At 35.1% G+C, this 18045-nt stretch overlaps 1 protein-coding gene across 12 annotated transcripts in view; it reads right to left on the bottom strand.

Moving 5' to 3' along the window:
• Positions 1-18045, bottom strand: part of LOC138329412 (uncharacterized) — a 48356-nt gene that overhangs the window by 8172 nt on the left and 22139 nt on the right. For 3 of the 12 annotated variants that reach the window (XM_069276384.1, XM_069276387.1, XM_069276392.1), the window contains 6 exons: positions 13123-13198; positions 10979-11209; positions 10516-10603; positions 10107-10376; positions 9493-9599; positions 8577-8672 (listed from right to left, as the gene is read on the bottom strand). In XM_069276384.1, the coding sequence (XP_069132485.1) occupies positions 8577-8672; positions 9493-9599; positions 10107-10376; positions 10516-10603; positions 10979-11209; positions 13123-13198 (868 nt within the window). Of the gene's footprint in view, positions 1-5604; positions 5721-7155; positions 7218-7899; positions 7976-8576; positions 8673-9492; positions 9600-10106; positions 10377-10515; positions 10604-10978; positions 11210-13122; positions 13199-17718; positions 17788-18045 lie in introns of all 12 variants that reach the window. The other 9 variants (XM_069276383.1, XM_069276390.1, XM_069276389.1 and 6 more) reach the window with 8 other exon arrangements.

Here is an 18045-nt window from a genome sequence, read left to right as displayed (position 1 = left end):
ACAGTATAACACTTCCTACTGTAACTATGGACAGTATAACACACCCTACTGTAACTATGGACAGTATAACACTCCCTACTGTAACTATGGACAGTATAACACTCCCTACTGTAACTATGGACAGTATAACACTCCCTACTGTAACTATGGACAGTATAACACTCCCTACTGTAACTATGGACAGTATAACACTCCCTACTGTAACTATGGACAGTATAACACTCCCTACTGTAACTATGGACAGTATACCACTCCCTACTGTAACTATGCACAGTATAACACTCCCTACTGTAACTATGGACAGTATAACCACTCCCTACTGTAACTATGGACAGTATAACACTCCCTACTGTAACTATGGACAGTAGTATAACACACTCCACTACTGTAACTATGGACAGTATAACACTCCCTACTGTAACTATGCACAGTATAACACCCCTACTGTAACTATGCACAGTATAACACTCCCTACTGTAACTATAGACAGTATAACACTCCCTACTGTAACTATGGACAGTATAACACTCCCTACTGTAACTATGGACAGTATAACACTCCCTACTGTAACTATAGACAGTATAACACTCCCTACTGTAACTATAGACAGTATAACACTCCCTACTGTAACTATAGACAGTATAACACTCCCTACTGTAACTATGGACAGTATAACAACCCCTAATGTAACTATGCATAATGGACAGTATACCACTCCCTACTGTAACTATGGACAGTATACTACTCCCTACTGTAACTATGGACAGTATAACATTCCCTAATGTAACTATGCATAATGGACAGTATACCACTCCCTACTGTAACTATGGACAGTATACTACTCCCTACTGTAACTATGGACAGTATAACACTCCCTACTGTAACTATGCACAGTATAACACTCCCTACTGTAACTATGGACAGTATAACACTCCCTACTGTAACTATGCACAGTATACACTCCCTACTGTAACATATGACAGTATAACAACCCCTACTGTAACTATAGACAGTATAACACTCCCTACTGTAACTATGGACAGTATAACACTCCCTACTGTAACTATGGACAGTATAACAACTCCCTTCTGTAACTATGACAGTATAACACTCCCTACTGTAACTATAGACAGTATAACACTCCCTACTGTAACTATGGACAGTATAAACACTCCCTACTGTAACTATGGACAGTATAACACTCCCTACTGTAACTATGCACAGTATACCACTCCCTACTGTAACTATGGACAGTATAACACTCCCTACTGTAACTATGGACAGTATAACACTCCCTACTGTAACTATGCACAGTATAACACTCCCTACTGTAACTATGGACAGTATAACACTCCCTACTGTAACTATGGACAGTATAACACTCCCTACTGTAACTATGGACAGTATAACACTCCCTACTGTAACTATGGACAGTATAACACTCCCTACTGTAACTATAGACAGTATAACACTCCCTACAGTAACTATGGACAGTATAACACTTCCTACTGTAACTATAGACAGTATAACACTCCCTACAGTAACTATGGACAGTATAACAACCCCTAATGTAACTATGCATATGGACAGTATAACAACTCCCTACTGTAACTATGGACAGTATAAAACTACTCCTACTGTAACTATGGACAGTATAACACTCCCTAACTGTACTATGGACAGTATAACACTCCCTACTGTAACTATGGACAGTATAACACTCCCTACTGTAACTATGGACAGTATAACACTCCCTACTGTAACTATCATGCTACAGTATAACACTCCCTACTGTAACTATGGACAGTATAACACTCCCTACTGTAACTATGCACAGTATAACACTCTCTACTGTAACTATAGACAGTATAACACTCCCTACTGTAACTATGGACAGTATAACACTCCCTACTGTAACTATAGACAGTATAACACTCCCTACTGTAACTATGACAGTATAACAACCCCTACTGTAACTATGGACAGTATAACACTCCCTACTGTAACTATGCACAGTATAACACTCCCTACTGTAACTATGCACAGTATAACACTCCCTACTGTAACTATAGACAGTATAACACTCCCTTCTGTAACTATGCACAGTATAACACCCCCTACTGTAACTATAGACAGTATAACACTCCCTACAGTAACTATGGACAGTATAACAACCCCTTCTGTAACTATGGACAGTATAACAATCCCTTCTGTAACTATGCACAGTATAACACACTTCTACTGTAACTATGAATAACACTCCCTACTGTAACTATGACAGTATAACACTCCCTACTGTAACTATGCACAGTATAACACTCCCTACTGTAACTATGACAGTATAACACCCCTACTGTAACTATGGACACAGTATAACACTCCCTACTGTAACTATGGACAGTATAACACTCCCTACTGTAACTATGGACAGTATAACACTCCCTACTGTAACTATGACAGTATAACACTCCACTGTAACTATGCACAGTATAACACTCCCTACTGTAACTATAGACAGTATAACACTCCCTACTGTAACTATGGACAGTATAACACTCCCTACTGTAACTATGGACAGTATAACACTCCCTACTGTAACTATGGACAGTATAACACTCCCTACTGTAACTATAGACAGTATAACACTCCCTACTGTAACTATGGACAGTATAACACTCCCTACTGTAACTATGGACAGTATAACACTCCCTACTGTAACTATAGACAGTATAACACTCCCTACTGTAACTATGGACAGTATAACACTCCCTACTGTAACTATAGACAGTATAACACTCCCTACTGTAACTATGGACAGTATAACACTTCCTACTGTAACTATAGACAGTATAACACTCCCTACAGTAACTATGGACAGTATAACACTCCCTACTGTAACTATAGACAGTATAACACTCCCTACTGTAACTATGGACAGTATAAACACTCCCTACGTAACTAAGACAGTATAACACTCCCTACTGTAACTATGGACAGTATAACACTCCCTACTGTAACTATGGACAGTATAACACTCCCTACATACTATGTAAACTATGACAGTATAACACTCCCTACTGTAACTATGGACAGTATAACACTCCCTACTGTAACTATGACAGTAAACACTCACAGTATAGACATAACACTCCCTACTGTAACTATGACAGTATAACACTCCTACTGTAACTATGACAGTATAACACTCCCTACTGTAACTATGACAGTATAACACTCCTACTGTAACTATGGACAGTATAACACTCCCTACTGTAACTATGGACAGTATAACACTCCCTACTGTAACTATGGACAGTATAACACACCCCTACTGTAACTATGGACAGTATAACACACTCCCTACTGTAACTATGGACAGTATAACACTCCCTACTGTAACTATGGACAGTATAACACTCCCTACTGTAACTATGGACAGTATAACACTCCCTACTGTAACTATGGACAGTATAACACTCCCTACTGTAACTATGGACAGTATAACACTCCCTACTGTAACTATGACAGTATAACACTCCTACTGTAACTATGGACAGTATAACACTCCCTACTGTAACTATGGACAGTATAACACTCCCTACTGTAACTATGGACAGTATAACACTCCCTACTGTAACTATGGACAGTATGACAGTATAACACTCCCTACTGTAACTATGGACAGTATAACACTCCCTACTGTAACTATGGACAGTATAACACTCCCTACTGTAACTATAGACAGTATAACACTATCCCCTACTGTAACTATGACAGTATAACACTCCTACTGTAACTATGGACAGTATAACACTCTCCTACTGTATAACTATAGACATAGTATAACACTCCCTACTGTAACTATGGACAGTATAACACTCCCTAATGTAAATGCATATGGACAGTATACCACTCCCTACTGTAACTATGGACAGTATAACACTCCCTACTGTAACTATGGACAGTATAACATTCCCTAATGTAACTATGCATAATGGACAGTATACCACTCCCTACTGTAACTATGGACAGTATACTACTCCCTACTGTAACTATGCACAGTATAACACTCTCTAGTGTAACTATGCACAGTATAACACTCCCTACTGTAACTATAGACAGTATAACACTCCCTACTGTAACTATGGACAGTATAACAACCCCTACTGTAACTATAGCACAGTATAACACTCCCTACTGTAACTATGCACAGTATAACAACCCCTTCTGTAACTATAGACAGTATAACACTCCCTACTGTAACTATAGACAGTATAACACTCCCTACAATAACCATGGACAATATAACACTCCCTACTGTAACTATGGACAGTATAAACACCCTTCTGTAACTATAAACAGTATACCACTCCCTACGGTAACTATAGACAGTATAACACTCCCTACAGTAACTATGCACAGTATAACACTCCCTACTGTAACTATGGACAGTATAACAACCCCTTCTGTAACTATAGACAGTATACCACTCCCTACTGTAACTATAGACAGTATAACACTCCCTACAGTAACTATGCACAGTATACCACTCCCTACTGTAACTATGGACAGTATAACACTCCCTACTGTAACTATAGACAGTATAACACTCCCTACTGTAACTATAGACAATATAACAACCCCTTCTGTAACTATGGACGGTATAACACTCCCTAATGTAACTATGCACAATATGAACTTTGACAAAAAATGAAAAAGAAGGTATTCATAAGTTATTTTTGAAAGATGAATCAGGGATCTAACTTTTCCTTCAAACCCGTAGGTCACTGGAGGGACATAACTCATAATCAGACATGGATTCCTCCATCAGAAAAGATAAAAGGGGTTAATCCTATAAAATGGCAGAAAAGAAAAGCAGTACATTTATTTTTCTTTTTAAAAGAATTTAGATTTTAAGAAAATGAAAAAAAAGAAATATCAACTTTAAAGCAAGAAAAAGAAAAAGTTTCTCTTGATAATGTTAATAAATCATAAATATTAGCTTTTTAGCCTATAAGATATCAAAATAATTCATTGAAATTCCTTATAGTATGTATCTATTTGTCAATGGTTTTACAAGGGAATGCTTCTTGTATGGACAATGTGATACTATGTAATCAAATATAATTAATATTCTGATGTCCATCAATATAAACATATAATTACCCAAACCAAGTCAATCACAAATGATTATACAATAACATACCATCTGGTAATGTAAGCCTCAAATTCACAAAATTATCTACCAATAAAGCACAACACACACATACACACGGGACAAACAATATCAAACCATTTAATGATGCAGCACAGCAAACTTATATTCAAACTTAATTTTAGGTATTGTGGGATCACAGCAAACTAAATACACTTTAAAGTTATAGCCTTTCATGGCAAAAGTTGTAACATGGTGATACATAAACATATAAGATTGTCCCTCCCCCCAACTAGAAAAAACTAGCAATGGCTACCTAGAATTTCTCAGAATGTCAAAACAATTGTTGTTAATTTCAGCCAAAACCTGAATGTTTTGAAAATGTTTGGGGTTGCGGTTCTAACAGGAATGTATTTGCAATATTAAGATGAAAACTTGTTAACACACACCTAAGGTAGATTGTGATTTAACTAGTGAAGCGAACAAGTGAAGTGGAACGGCTGTTGAACTCTTGCTGCAAGGGAGATAAGAAAGGAGTCGGTGGTCCAAACCGGATAGTACCAGCCTAAAATAGAAACAAAATGGCAGCGCCTTGTCATTTTGTCACTGACAGAGCTCGGACTTGATCAACAGTCTCCCTTTAACTGACTTTTGAGTCACGAGTGTTGCATGTTAGACTTGTAAACAGCGAACAGTGTATTCAGTATATAATCGATATGTTAATACTTGAAAAACAACTTTAGATACAGGATAAAGTTCCTTGATAGACAGTTAAGTTCCAGGATATGTGAATATACCATAGCTGTGTACAGAGGTCAAACAAGCAAAGGTCAAAACAAAGGTCATTAGCCAAAGGGAGGTAACTAGAGATCAAAATCCTCATGATATCAATTAATTCATGTTATTAGTGAACAATCAAATGAATATTTAGTGTATGAGAACTGTTGGTATAAATATTTGTTACAGAACATGGTAGATAGATAAAAAGTTTAGATCTAAATAAGAAGGGTGGCTAAACTAAAGAAGAATAGAATTAAACTTAAATCAAGTTAAAATGTGACGACAGATTATCAAAAAAGCTTATCTAAGGCAAGGGATCAAGGGTAAACTGGTGCAAACTGATAGAATCTGAAGAATCAATAGGTCTGGATTACCATTATGTAAATGTAAGGGTCAAGGTGAAAATATCTCATGCATGGCCAGAGGGCGAGGATTTCATGCAGTAACCAAGGAAGCAGTGGCAATTTTTACAGGTCATACAAGAATTCAAAAGACATCCTAGTAAATGTAAATATAACAATGGGTATCAAGGATGTAAAGGGCATTTTAGTAATTGGTAATCATGAGTATAAATGGCATCGCAACATAGGTTCATTAAGGAACTAAAGGACATAGTGAAATGTATCCAAGGTAACATAGGTCATATTGTAGGCTGACCTAAGTAACAAAGTGTATATATACGGTAGGGGATACATGTGGTCACTATAGCAGTTTTGACAGGACATAATATACAGGTGGTCACTCTGGCAGCTTTTACTGTATATACTAAGCAAGGTACAACTGACCTAGCATTGTATCAGCTAAATTATGGTACAAAAGATATTTGCACGTACAAATTATGTAAAACTATATAAAACATGTTATTGATATAACCTAATAGAGCTTCTTTTACTTGTGGCTGAATATCATATACAATTTTAATGTGTAAGTAAGCGATAATGGAGCTAGTCAACCTAATACTCCAATCTACTACAAGTGCAACTACATAAATATTAAATAACCTTGACCTCTACAACACGTTGACCTTTTATTATGGTAACCATTGGCAATAGAATACCCTAATCCCCTAAATCTAACGTTAGTCACAATATATGATCATTGTCTTGGTTGGCACACTGTTCTTATAAACACACAAGTCATGCATGTGATTGTTAGGGTAATCACACCACAGGTTGTCATGGTTACAGGGTTACAAGGCTATATATAGTGTAAATGTTTACAGTGAGAATCAGTGCTCAGGTGCAGAAGCCAACAGGAAATTCAGGAAACTGGACTGTGTCCTCTGAAAGTGTGGTAAAACATAGACTCTTATAATAGGTTACCATAGAAACCATAAAAGTGAGGCAAAATATAGACTTTTCCAAAATGTTACCATGGAAACCATGGAACCGTAGCAAAATATAGTCTCTCATATTGGGTAACCATGGAATTAATGTATCAAAGAACTGTATGTTTCGTTTTTGTGGTTTTTGCACGTTTGTTTTATTTTTATCTTCTTTCACTAAAAACCATGATATATATTCTGTGCTATTTATAGAGGGCTTGTATAAATGTCTAGGTGATTGTTTGTGTTCGTTTGAATGGCTAACGTTTTGTTGTCCTTGGATAAAAGGAGAAAGAACTATTCTACCAATAATTTATGAACCTTATTGTGCTATTTTACTTTTTGTTACTGAAGTGAAACCTTCACATTAAATTTTCATAAATCACAGCCTCTGATCATGACAATAGGGTACAAACAAACAAAAAGCATACCAGGTATCTTTCTGCATTCATGAATATATTTTCCCAAAAAAGTTTTGTAAAGAAAGAATAGCTTAATATGTGCTCTTTGTGTGGAATATTGCAATATAATGTAGATGTTTTATCATCAGTGTATCCAAGGTCTAGTTTGTTTTGTGAAGGTGACATGCACATCTAAAACCACTCGGTGCTGTGCTACTTAGTTCTGTATACGACTGTACCGTGACAGTGTCCGGCATTGCTATATCAAGCAAAACTCACAGTCTTTCTATTTCTTGTCGAGCTGTTCCAAAACGACTGGGGATAAAGTCAGCACAATTAATTTACAACATATATAATTATCAACCTGTCATTAAAAACATGTGAAAACTCCAAGTCAAACAATTATCAGCAGTTCATAATGAAAAATTGGACAAGACACCATTTTGTTGCTATATATAGACAGTACGTACCCAGTAGACCACCGTCTGGTAACCATGGAGATTACTGTCACCATAGAAACCATATTTCAGTAATGTATCCTTGCAGAATAAAGCTAGAAATTTACTGAATTAACACTAAAATTATCTTTTTAACCTTGACTTTTGAAATTTGACATATTAACTTAATCTATTAAATCAAAGGTAATCTTTTATTAGAGTCAAAAAAGTATCAAGTTGTTTTTTTGTCAATGAAGCAAAATGGCCAAACCAGAAAAATATACACATCACAGGAAATGTAAGTTGAGTTTTAAATAAACTTCAAGCTTTCAAAAGTGAGAAATTTGTTAAAAATGTTAAACATCATATATATAATTAGCTTGTCAAATTCTGCAAGGATAGCACACTGATATATTCACAAAACAACTTTCAAGCTGAACCCTAAAGCCTCTTATCACCAATATCACAGAAATATATACTTTAGAGGAAATCATTGATCTCTTCCGTGGATTACAGCTTCTAATGGCCTCCTCTAAATACAGCAGATCTATCATGGCATCCCCAGGCCCTTCAAACTGAACACTTCTTAATGAGTTTGAAGGCTTATTGTAACAGGTTAAGTAGAATTTAGGTTGTTTTTTTTAATTCCAGTCACTTGAAAATCTAATATGGAATGAAAGAATTCTTAGAAAATTCAACCAGGATCTTTTTTTTTTTGTTTTTTTTTTTGTAGAAACTTGGATAGCTCTATGAGGGATTTAAGAGTAACTCAGATCAATAGTTCAGAATCTAAAGTTTTAGTAGTGGTATTTCAGTAAGGAGTTAAAGAGCCTTAGTCACTCAGATCCAGATTTTACTTTCATGGGAACAGGAAGTGAACAACATACAGACATGCTTAGATTGACATGCAACATGCACAGATAACTTAAGTTACACATTCCCTAAAGCTACATAAGACAAGTTATCAGTATTGTATATAAGTATTGGAATCCAAATATCACTTTACACTAGTGTCACAAAAATACCAAAAAAATATACTGTGATAAAAAAGTGAAGGAAATAAATTGTAATTGTGAATTAAAATATATGATTAAACAGTTGACATAAGAATAATGCAAGAAACCATGTAATTGTGAAAATATGATTCTCGCAGTAATTGACTTAAGAACAAACAATAAAATCATCAAGGCAATGGTAGAACTTTACTTTTACATTGGCATTACACAGTTGGATACCATCGGGGCAAAACTTAGATATAGCTGCATTAAAATACATACAGAAATTCTATTGAAAAGGTTAACAATTTTAGATCAAAATTGATACCACAATGATCAAACTACATGCTGTAAATAAAACTCCAGTCAGGATAACATTGTTATAAGCCAGTGTACCTACCGATTGTTTAGACATGTTGGTGTTGCCGCGAGTCATCTGGTTTGGTGAAAACTTGCGCAGTGGTGCACTACCCATCTTCTGAGCTGCAGCTCCTGCGTATGGTTGGCCTATCCAACACAAAACAAAGAATTATTACATATTGTTATAAATCTTAACTCACTACCGAACTGATATCTATAATATCAATCGACGGCTCCCTATTTTTACAGATTTAAAGGAAACCAGTTCTTAACCCAAACATTCCATTACCATGATCGCCAGGTGTAATATAGCCACGTCTTGTGCCCACAAAAGCAAATGTACCTATTCAATGTCTGAGCAAACATTGTAGCATACACAATACAAAATGCAAAGTCACATGCGGTTTGATTGACAGCTGGCGATCTTTGATGGAAAAGCTATTAGCCATTTTGATTTTTAAAATCTTTATATAATGATCCGGTTACCATGGCAACCACAATGTGGACACTTTTTATTTAACAAAAACCTGTGTATAAAGAGGAGGGTATAATCAAACTTTCAGTTTCAAATTTGATTCTACAGGGAAGATATAACTTTAAAGAGAAATACATGTACAGTATACTACAAAATAAACCCATATATGGCTAGCTCACCTGGGACAGGATCTGGCCGTGTCGTCTGTGACCTAGACTGGCGGTTTAGAGTACTATTGTCATTGCCGTACGTTAGAGGTCGCGCCTGTCCAGAATGAGGATGAGATTCTCGGCCGGGGCTGATGCCATGTGGATGCTTCTGTGGCGCGAGGGTGGGTGGAGCTTGCTTCTCTCTGCGTAAGTAAACAGGATCTGGCCGTGGTTCGTTGATGTTTACGGTCATGTCTGTTAAACTCTCCTGGTCAGCATTCATGGCTGGTTCTATGTTTTCTATTACAGAAAGAAAAACAATATCGACGTGAAAAACTCATAAGACCGCTAAAACTTTGGAAGACTTTTCATTGACATTAATTTGAAAAAAGGTAAAAGAAATATGTCTGGAATTTGAACTGTACTTATTGGTACATACCTTGGCAGTCGTCTAAGTCTGAGTTGGGCCGTGTATCTTCAAACGCGTTTCTCGTGAATCTGTGAGCAGCAGTAGTCCATGCAATAGCCTGAAATGTTAGCAATGAAATTTGGTAATGTAAGAAATGAGATACAACACAAATATTAAGTTAGTGCATCAGGGGTTATCGTAATTCAGCTTCAATAAGCCCCATCCCCTTTTTACCAAGTCTGTTAGAAATCTAACTCTGTGCTTTAAAAAAAACTTAGAGCTACATTCAATAACAAGACCCCTCATCTTTAATCCCATCAATTACTTCTACAGTTGGAGGCATATCACTGATAAATTACATTATTGAAAATAGCAATGGATTCCACAGAATCAAAAAGGGATAGGATGGCTATACCTGATCTCCCTAAAATCCAATTTATTTACCGGTATAAACGATGATGCATATTACTACAATAAGAAGTAAGATGTTTACCTGTCCGTTAGGTTTACACAGGATGGTGGTACACTCGGGTCCTGTGCCCCACTTGCTCTGTTCCTTCCACACGTAATCTGTGGGGGGTTGGTGAAGGATAGCCTCGTTACTGCCAGACCAAATCGTAATTGTGGATTGTTTGGGGAATTTTGCGCGTGATGGAAATCTGTAGACAGCTACTGGGTGTCCTCCAACATTCTGCTGAATCATATACCCACCAAACTCTGCTTCCTGAATAATAAATGTATAAAAAATTTCAATTGTTTCAAAAAATGGTCAAGAATATTTTTCTAAACAACACCTAGTCCCAGGAGCATGAAGCAGTCTTAGACATAAGTTTTTGCTTAGCTAATCAAAAATGACTTAATTTTTGCAACATCAGTCATCAGTGACTGGTTATGTCTAAACTTAAGAATGTTTTAAATTTAAGACCCTTTCATGATGTTGGGGCCTTGTCAAATTTACTTCAAAATAGCAAACATATTTTGAGATATATTGAACTTTAATTACACTGACGTGTGAAAACAAAATTCAATAAAACTAATTCAAAAGTCTTAAAGCAAATATATTTCAACAATTTAGTAAACTGTTATAAAGTCTCTATACAAACCAATAACGTTTAGGTGTACAAACTGTTCATATCTCACCCCGACTATAACTGTGACTGTGACGGCAGTCTATCATACAATATGGCCAACAGATTGTAACACTATTGTCCGGGACAATAGATAGGGTTAGGATTCATTATTGGACAGTAAAGGGAAGAAATTGTATGAATTGTAGATTTAAACATGTCAGACTGATAATAGCAGGTGTGCTTTGTATACAGGTAATAAACTATAACATGTGGTTGTGGATCAGAGTTAACTGTTAAAGTATAAAGTCAGTTCAATTATCATAATACCATATCCAGCAAGGAGAAATCCCCATATAGTACATGTAAGTAAAAGGGAATGTACCACATGTAAACATTTGCCAGAATAATGTTCCACACATGCCAGGCAGTTCAAGATATTGAACATATTTATAAGTGCTAGCTGCTTCATATCAATGTTTTGAAAGGGCAATGATTAAACTAATGAACAAAGTCAAATCTGTCTATAAAGACCTCTCAAGGGGAAAATGGTCTATATAGCATAGTTGTCTTTATACACAGGTCAAATTGTGTTATAAATAGCCATTTGGGACTCTAGCACAAACAAAGTGGTCTTTATACAGAGGTGGTCACTAAGACAGGTTTCACTGTAGCTCATATGAACAATAAGCTTTCTTTCTCTAATATACCAACATTGGAACATTTTATTTTACCTAGGTATCATGTAAAAAAATTGCTCGACATCTGAAATTTATCCATTTTAAATTTTCTATTCATGCATGGATTTCAAATAGATTGAAATATCGTCTGCTTCAAAATGTCCATGTCATACTTATGCTCCAATTGTCAAGTTTTATACACATTTTTGTAAGCTCTAGGTATTGGAAATTTAAACTCAAATTTATTAGAGATTTATCTGAATTAAATGGCCAATGGATACCATAATGCTACAGGTAATATTAAATTCTAGCATTTTATCTAACAACAATATCAAGACCATGAATTTCTGAATTCTAATATAAATGACAGGATTACCCTATAATCAAGTACTACTCTAATGGATGGTACTGCTCCTTTAAGATAAGTTTTACTATATTTAATTTACCAAATTAATTTCAGATAGTTTTATTTGTTAAAAGTTTCACTCTAATTGTCATTGAAAGTAACTTTTCAACCAAAGAATTATTTAGTTCTTCACATTCCTCCCAGTAGATACAGAATTATATATGAAACAGAAAATTTTGAGAAAAATTTCAGCATTAGCATGATTTCATTTTTCAGATTTTATTTTTTGTGTTGAAGTACTGTGAAATGCCACTAAAACAATGGTAAAATTCATTAAAATGTTCACACGGTAAATATACTATTTCTACAGTACATGACTGTGTAAATCAAAATGAACAAAAGAATATAAATTAATATACGTCAATGACTGTGTCTATTTTGTCAAGCAGCCTAAGATACAATAATGATAGGCTGTGAATGAAGATTCCCACCTATTGTAGTTACTACCTGGGAGTATAGTTCACACCTGTAATGAATCTCTTACCTGCTCGGAATCGTTAGAGAGCCGGACGTACTTGCCCTCCTGGTTCACCTCAAGGATCTTGATGTCTCCAATGGCACTGTCAATTTGATAATCCATGAAGAAAAGTATAAGTCACAATTAACACAAAATCTTGTTATCACATCTGTAACATCAGGTACATACACATTGTTTTACCTGTGTGTTCGTCCTCCTGCTATGTGAAGGGTGTACGGATATACAGGTGTATACTGGTGGTTTCTATGTAAACTTTTCGGTATTGATTTACCTGTCGGTTCAATGATATGTATCACCAGTACTGCTGGCCAGTTTAATACTTAAACAATTGTCGTATACCGTAACACAGGGATAAAACCTCAATGATTTAATAATCGTAATGTCATTCAAATTCTGAAGGTCTTATGCACGGATCAGGGTGCTATTGAGATTGTAAAACCCAGACGTTACATATAGAGCCAATCAGAGGTGTTCCCTATAGACCTAGCGTAAATACCATTGATATTTGATAAGTCTAATCTACCCTCTATAGATAAGTAGAATTAACAATTATCTCATTATTGTTACCCTACCATTGTTAGACATGAGAATACCAACTTACAATCTCATTATACCAGTTGGTTGTAAACAATGTGTTTCATCACTTCTTTTTTTAAATTTGAATAAAAGTTCAACAAATTATTCAGATATTAATTGAAATCACATTGACCATATGAATATCATTTATCAGATATCTATCTGTCAGTCTGTTAATGTCTGCATGTGTCTGTCTACAATGGTTAATTTTATTGTTTACAATCAATATTTACCACAAGAACAAATTTAACAGTCTCCTACATTTTCAGAAGTTCCATTTTTTCACCATCACATAACTTACTGATATAGAAATATAATAACAGGCATAACAGCAATGAAAATTTTTTGTAATATTGAAGTTTATTGATAGACAAACTGGTTGCTACTACTGTAGTTTATTGATAAATGAATCTAAAGCTGCTTTTGACAACCACTCAACACAATAAGTAGAATGCCCAAACAGAACGCCTGACATCAAAACCAATATAATATTGACTACATTAAACTTAACAGGAGTCTGAAACAACATCGACATGAGAATTAAAGTTTTACTACCAGTACCGATATGATATATGTATATAAGCATGATTGATTGATCCTTTGTTTGCAGTGAAATAGATTGAATATGTCAAACCAAAACAATTAGCATCCATAAAATGTAACAATGGGACAATGACAAGGAAACATTATAGACAAATCAGTATCCAGTGAAATTGATAAAGGAAACAATGACAAACTACTCTACCGAGAGTCTAGGATAGGTGTTCAGGTGATACAGATTTAATGTCCTATTAACACTCAGGGGTAAAAAAATGATGCAAAAATATTATTACACACATGATCCTTGTTTTAAACCTTTTATTCTTGATTTCAATGGTGATCACCAGATTTTTCCTCACCTAAGGTTGGTAATACTAGTCATTAAAGGATGTTCTAGGTCTAAGAGGTAGAGGACAGCTGGAGTACCAGGAGAAAAACCATCAACCTATGGACAGTACTTAACAACTGCCTGAAATTAAATTCAGTGCCCAAAAGTGTGAGTGTTGGGGGAGAATCCTTAACTACTTAGCCAGTCAGCCTCTATTCAGTCTTCTATATGTATTCTTACAGGAAACTGAAAGTTACGTTTGAAAACCAACAAATTACAAACAGAACCAAGTACATCTTACCGATTGTCGTTTTTGAACATCGAGTTAAGCAAACCTTTACCCCACTATGATTTCTATACCTGAGCTTTGTCTCAAAGACATTTTATATATAAGGAGAATAGGGAGAAAGTTCTTAATGTAAATACTATAATCAGCTAATCTCTACCAGGCAGTGTCCAGGCCATAGGCCTCCACAGTATAAATAACCCTGATAATACACCATGTTGGTACCTGCTTGGAATACCTATATGGAATGTATGGGTGCTTAGCAATGCTAACAGAACATTTGAATAAATATATGTACAAGTGAGAAGAGGATGATGACATAGCTATCACAAAAGAGATATATAAAGTCTGTTTAACTAACCTACAAACTGACTGACACCAGGCTGGGATTTGATCCAAAGACCTTCAGACTCATGGACAAATTGACAAATGGTCAATTAATTTCATGAAAGAGGACCACATATTAACCGAACTGAAACAAGACTAAACTTTTACTTAGGTGATCATTGGTGACCAGGTAGCTCAAATAGTTGCACCTCAGTTTAGGGTCTGGAGGTTTCTGAGTTTGAACCCTGTTTTAGCCTACTTTTTGTAGCCTTTTTGTTACAGAACTCTTGAAGCTAATTAACACATACACCAAAGTATTTAACTAGGTAATACTCTGTAATACAATGCAGTACAAGATCTAAAATGTACTTTGTGCAATACTGGTAATGCACAAGAGAAATTCTAAGTAATATGTTAAACAAGGGCAACAACTCTGTTTAACATGCTGAACTCAAAACCAAAGACAAAATGCCTCAAGATAATCCTACCAAACTTAAAGAACATTTCTAAATTAAATCTAACATCTGAAATTAGTGTATCATTCCGTAATTGACACACGCCAGATTATTGATATCTCAATAATGTGTTTTAAAGATTTCCTATCACCGTAAGGTGATACGACCAGGTAAGGCTATACAGGTATAGTGTAACCAGATATAGGGATCTATAGACTTATATTTACCTTAATTATAAACCATATAGCTAATACTCAGTCATTTTATATAAAACAATACAACTTTAACAGATGTGACCGAATTATCCACCCACAATATCAGCTTGATAGATCTATACTTTTATCCTGTATTAGAGATCAGAGTATAATTAAGATCCCTATGGTAGTATGTATTTCAATATGTATGAGCAATTAATACAAATATATATTTTTTAATCAGAACCTGACCTACACATGCCTTTAATATTTGTTTCTAGGTTTATCATTTCTATATAATAAATTATGGTAGTCAAAGAGAAAAAAAAGTTATTTCTAAAGGTAAGTATATAAATCCATTATATTATAAAACAATTAAATAGGATTAAGTTTTCAAACTAAATATAAACAGAATTAAAATGAGATAATCAAAACAGTTAACTTCAGAAAAGATGGAGAGGATGGGCTGAAGGATTTGAATTGTCGTGTTTGTAAATCAGAATCCATGCAGTATTGTGAAGGTCGTGTTCTGTGATGTGTGAACAGAAGTCGGGCAGTGTCACACTTCAATGAAAATGGATTATATAATAAGTATGTGGTACTTTGGGCTATACAAAATATGTATATTCAAAATTAACACACGCATAATTCCCTTCTTTCCTATAAGTATCCCTATACCATGAACTCTTCTATATTTTCAAAATATTTGCCTTAGAAGAAGAAGTGAAGAGTTTTACGTGCCGTCACGCTATATATATCGTTTCGGGGCACGCGAAAAGATAGGAAATGGAGTAGGAAGAGCAAAGTATATAGAGAACGCATAGAGTGAGGAGTCGTTTGCTATACCTATATATCTATTAATTTGGAAGACGACTCCTAGATCCTAAAAGGTCCTATCGTGGCATCGTCTAGCAGTAACTAGCCCTACCCATCAAGAGCAGGGGGAAAGGAAGGAACCTAGCCTATCAATTTGGTATATAGATTCTATAATTTTGAAGCCCTTCTAATTTATCTATGTAAAAATATCTAAACTATATCCTGTATCTATACCTATCCTCTGGGCCGGCGTTATCACACCTACTATATTTGCCTTTCCTTAAGAGATGGTTAAACTCAGTTATTTACTTTTGTCAGTAACCTAGCATGAATTTCTACATTATTTATTTGATGAATTGACATCATTCTGGTAATATTAATATATTTTTTTTTTTTTAAAGAAAGTAGATGTGAAAAAGATAAATACCTTCTCAAAAAGAGAAGCGAAACACTGAATTCTGTTTTCATCGACTGGAAAGCTAATGATGTTTAATTTTTCTATAATTTCAAAGTCAAATACATACACAATGAAGATAAATTCCTTAATAATGGGGAGGGTATATTATCTTGGCTACAAATATAACTATACTGTGTACCAGTAGTTTTAAAAGCATGGGTAAAATAAATATACTAGCCAAAGAAAAAGACTATATACATCTACCACAATGTCCATGTACATGTGTATGATATAACCCCTCTGCCCGCATTCAATAAAATACAATACATTCTGTCTAGCATTTGTTAATTACTAATACCCTCCGGTAGATAGGTATCACAATACAAGCACTCTGGAGTTATTTCCCTTTGCCATATATAGTAATTTATTGAATTGATTACGGTGCTTGCAAGTAATTTAGTTAATGTTTAGGTTTGAAACAAAAATCTTGATAAATAGTTTAGAAATTTTAATATTTATTGTTACAAATACTGCTTATAACTGTTTTTCAAAAATTTTTGCAGACTTTCACATAGGCCCATTACACACTGACCCTGAACAATGGTATTAGAACAGACATGCTGAGGTTAGGGCTGACTAGGTGGACATGCGTGCTATAGTGGACAGGCTTGACCCCTCCTTACCTGGCGTAGTAATACTGTTCACCACACAATTTGCGTTTTAACTTGCCTTTCTGGGATTTCTTATTCTCGCTGTGAGATAGACATTATAAATTCGGTCAATTCATACTACCAAAGTGACTTCTCATTCGTAACTACTACTTTTTGGTGGTGGCTTAGCTTAAATTTGTCTTATTTCATTAACAGCTTGATTTTTTCTGTCAATCTTAACAAACAATAAGTAAACAGTACAACACAACAGCATACAGGGAAAAAAATACATTATACACTGTACTACATAACAGGACTGTGTGTGATGGGGATAACTAATATGGCTTATATTTTTAAAAA

This window comes from Argopecten irradians, chromosome 8 (genome assembly GCF_041381155.1).
Source record: "Argopecten irradians isolate NY chromosome 8, Ai_NY, whole genome shotgun sequence".
Classification (NCBI taxonomy): Eukaryota; Metazoa; Mollusca; class Bivalvia; order Pectinida; family Pectinidae; genus Argopecten; species Argopecten irradians.
This window is presented reverse-complemented; position numbering and strand designations above follow the sequence as displayed.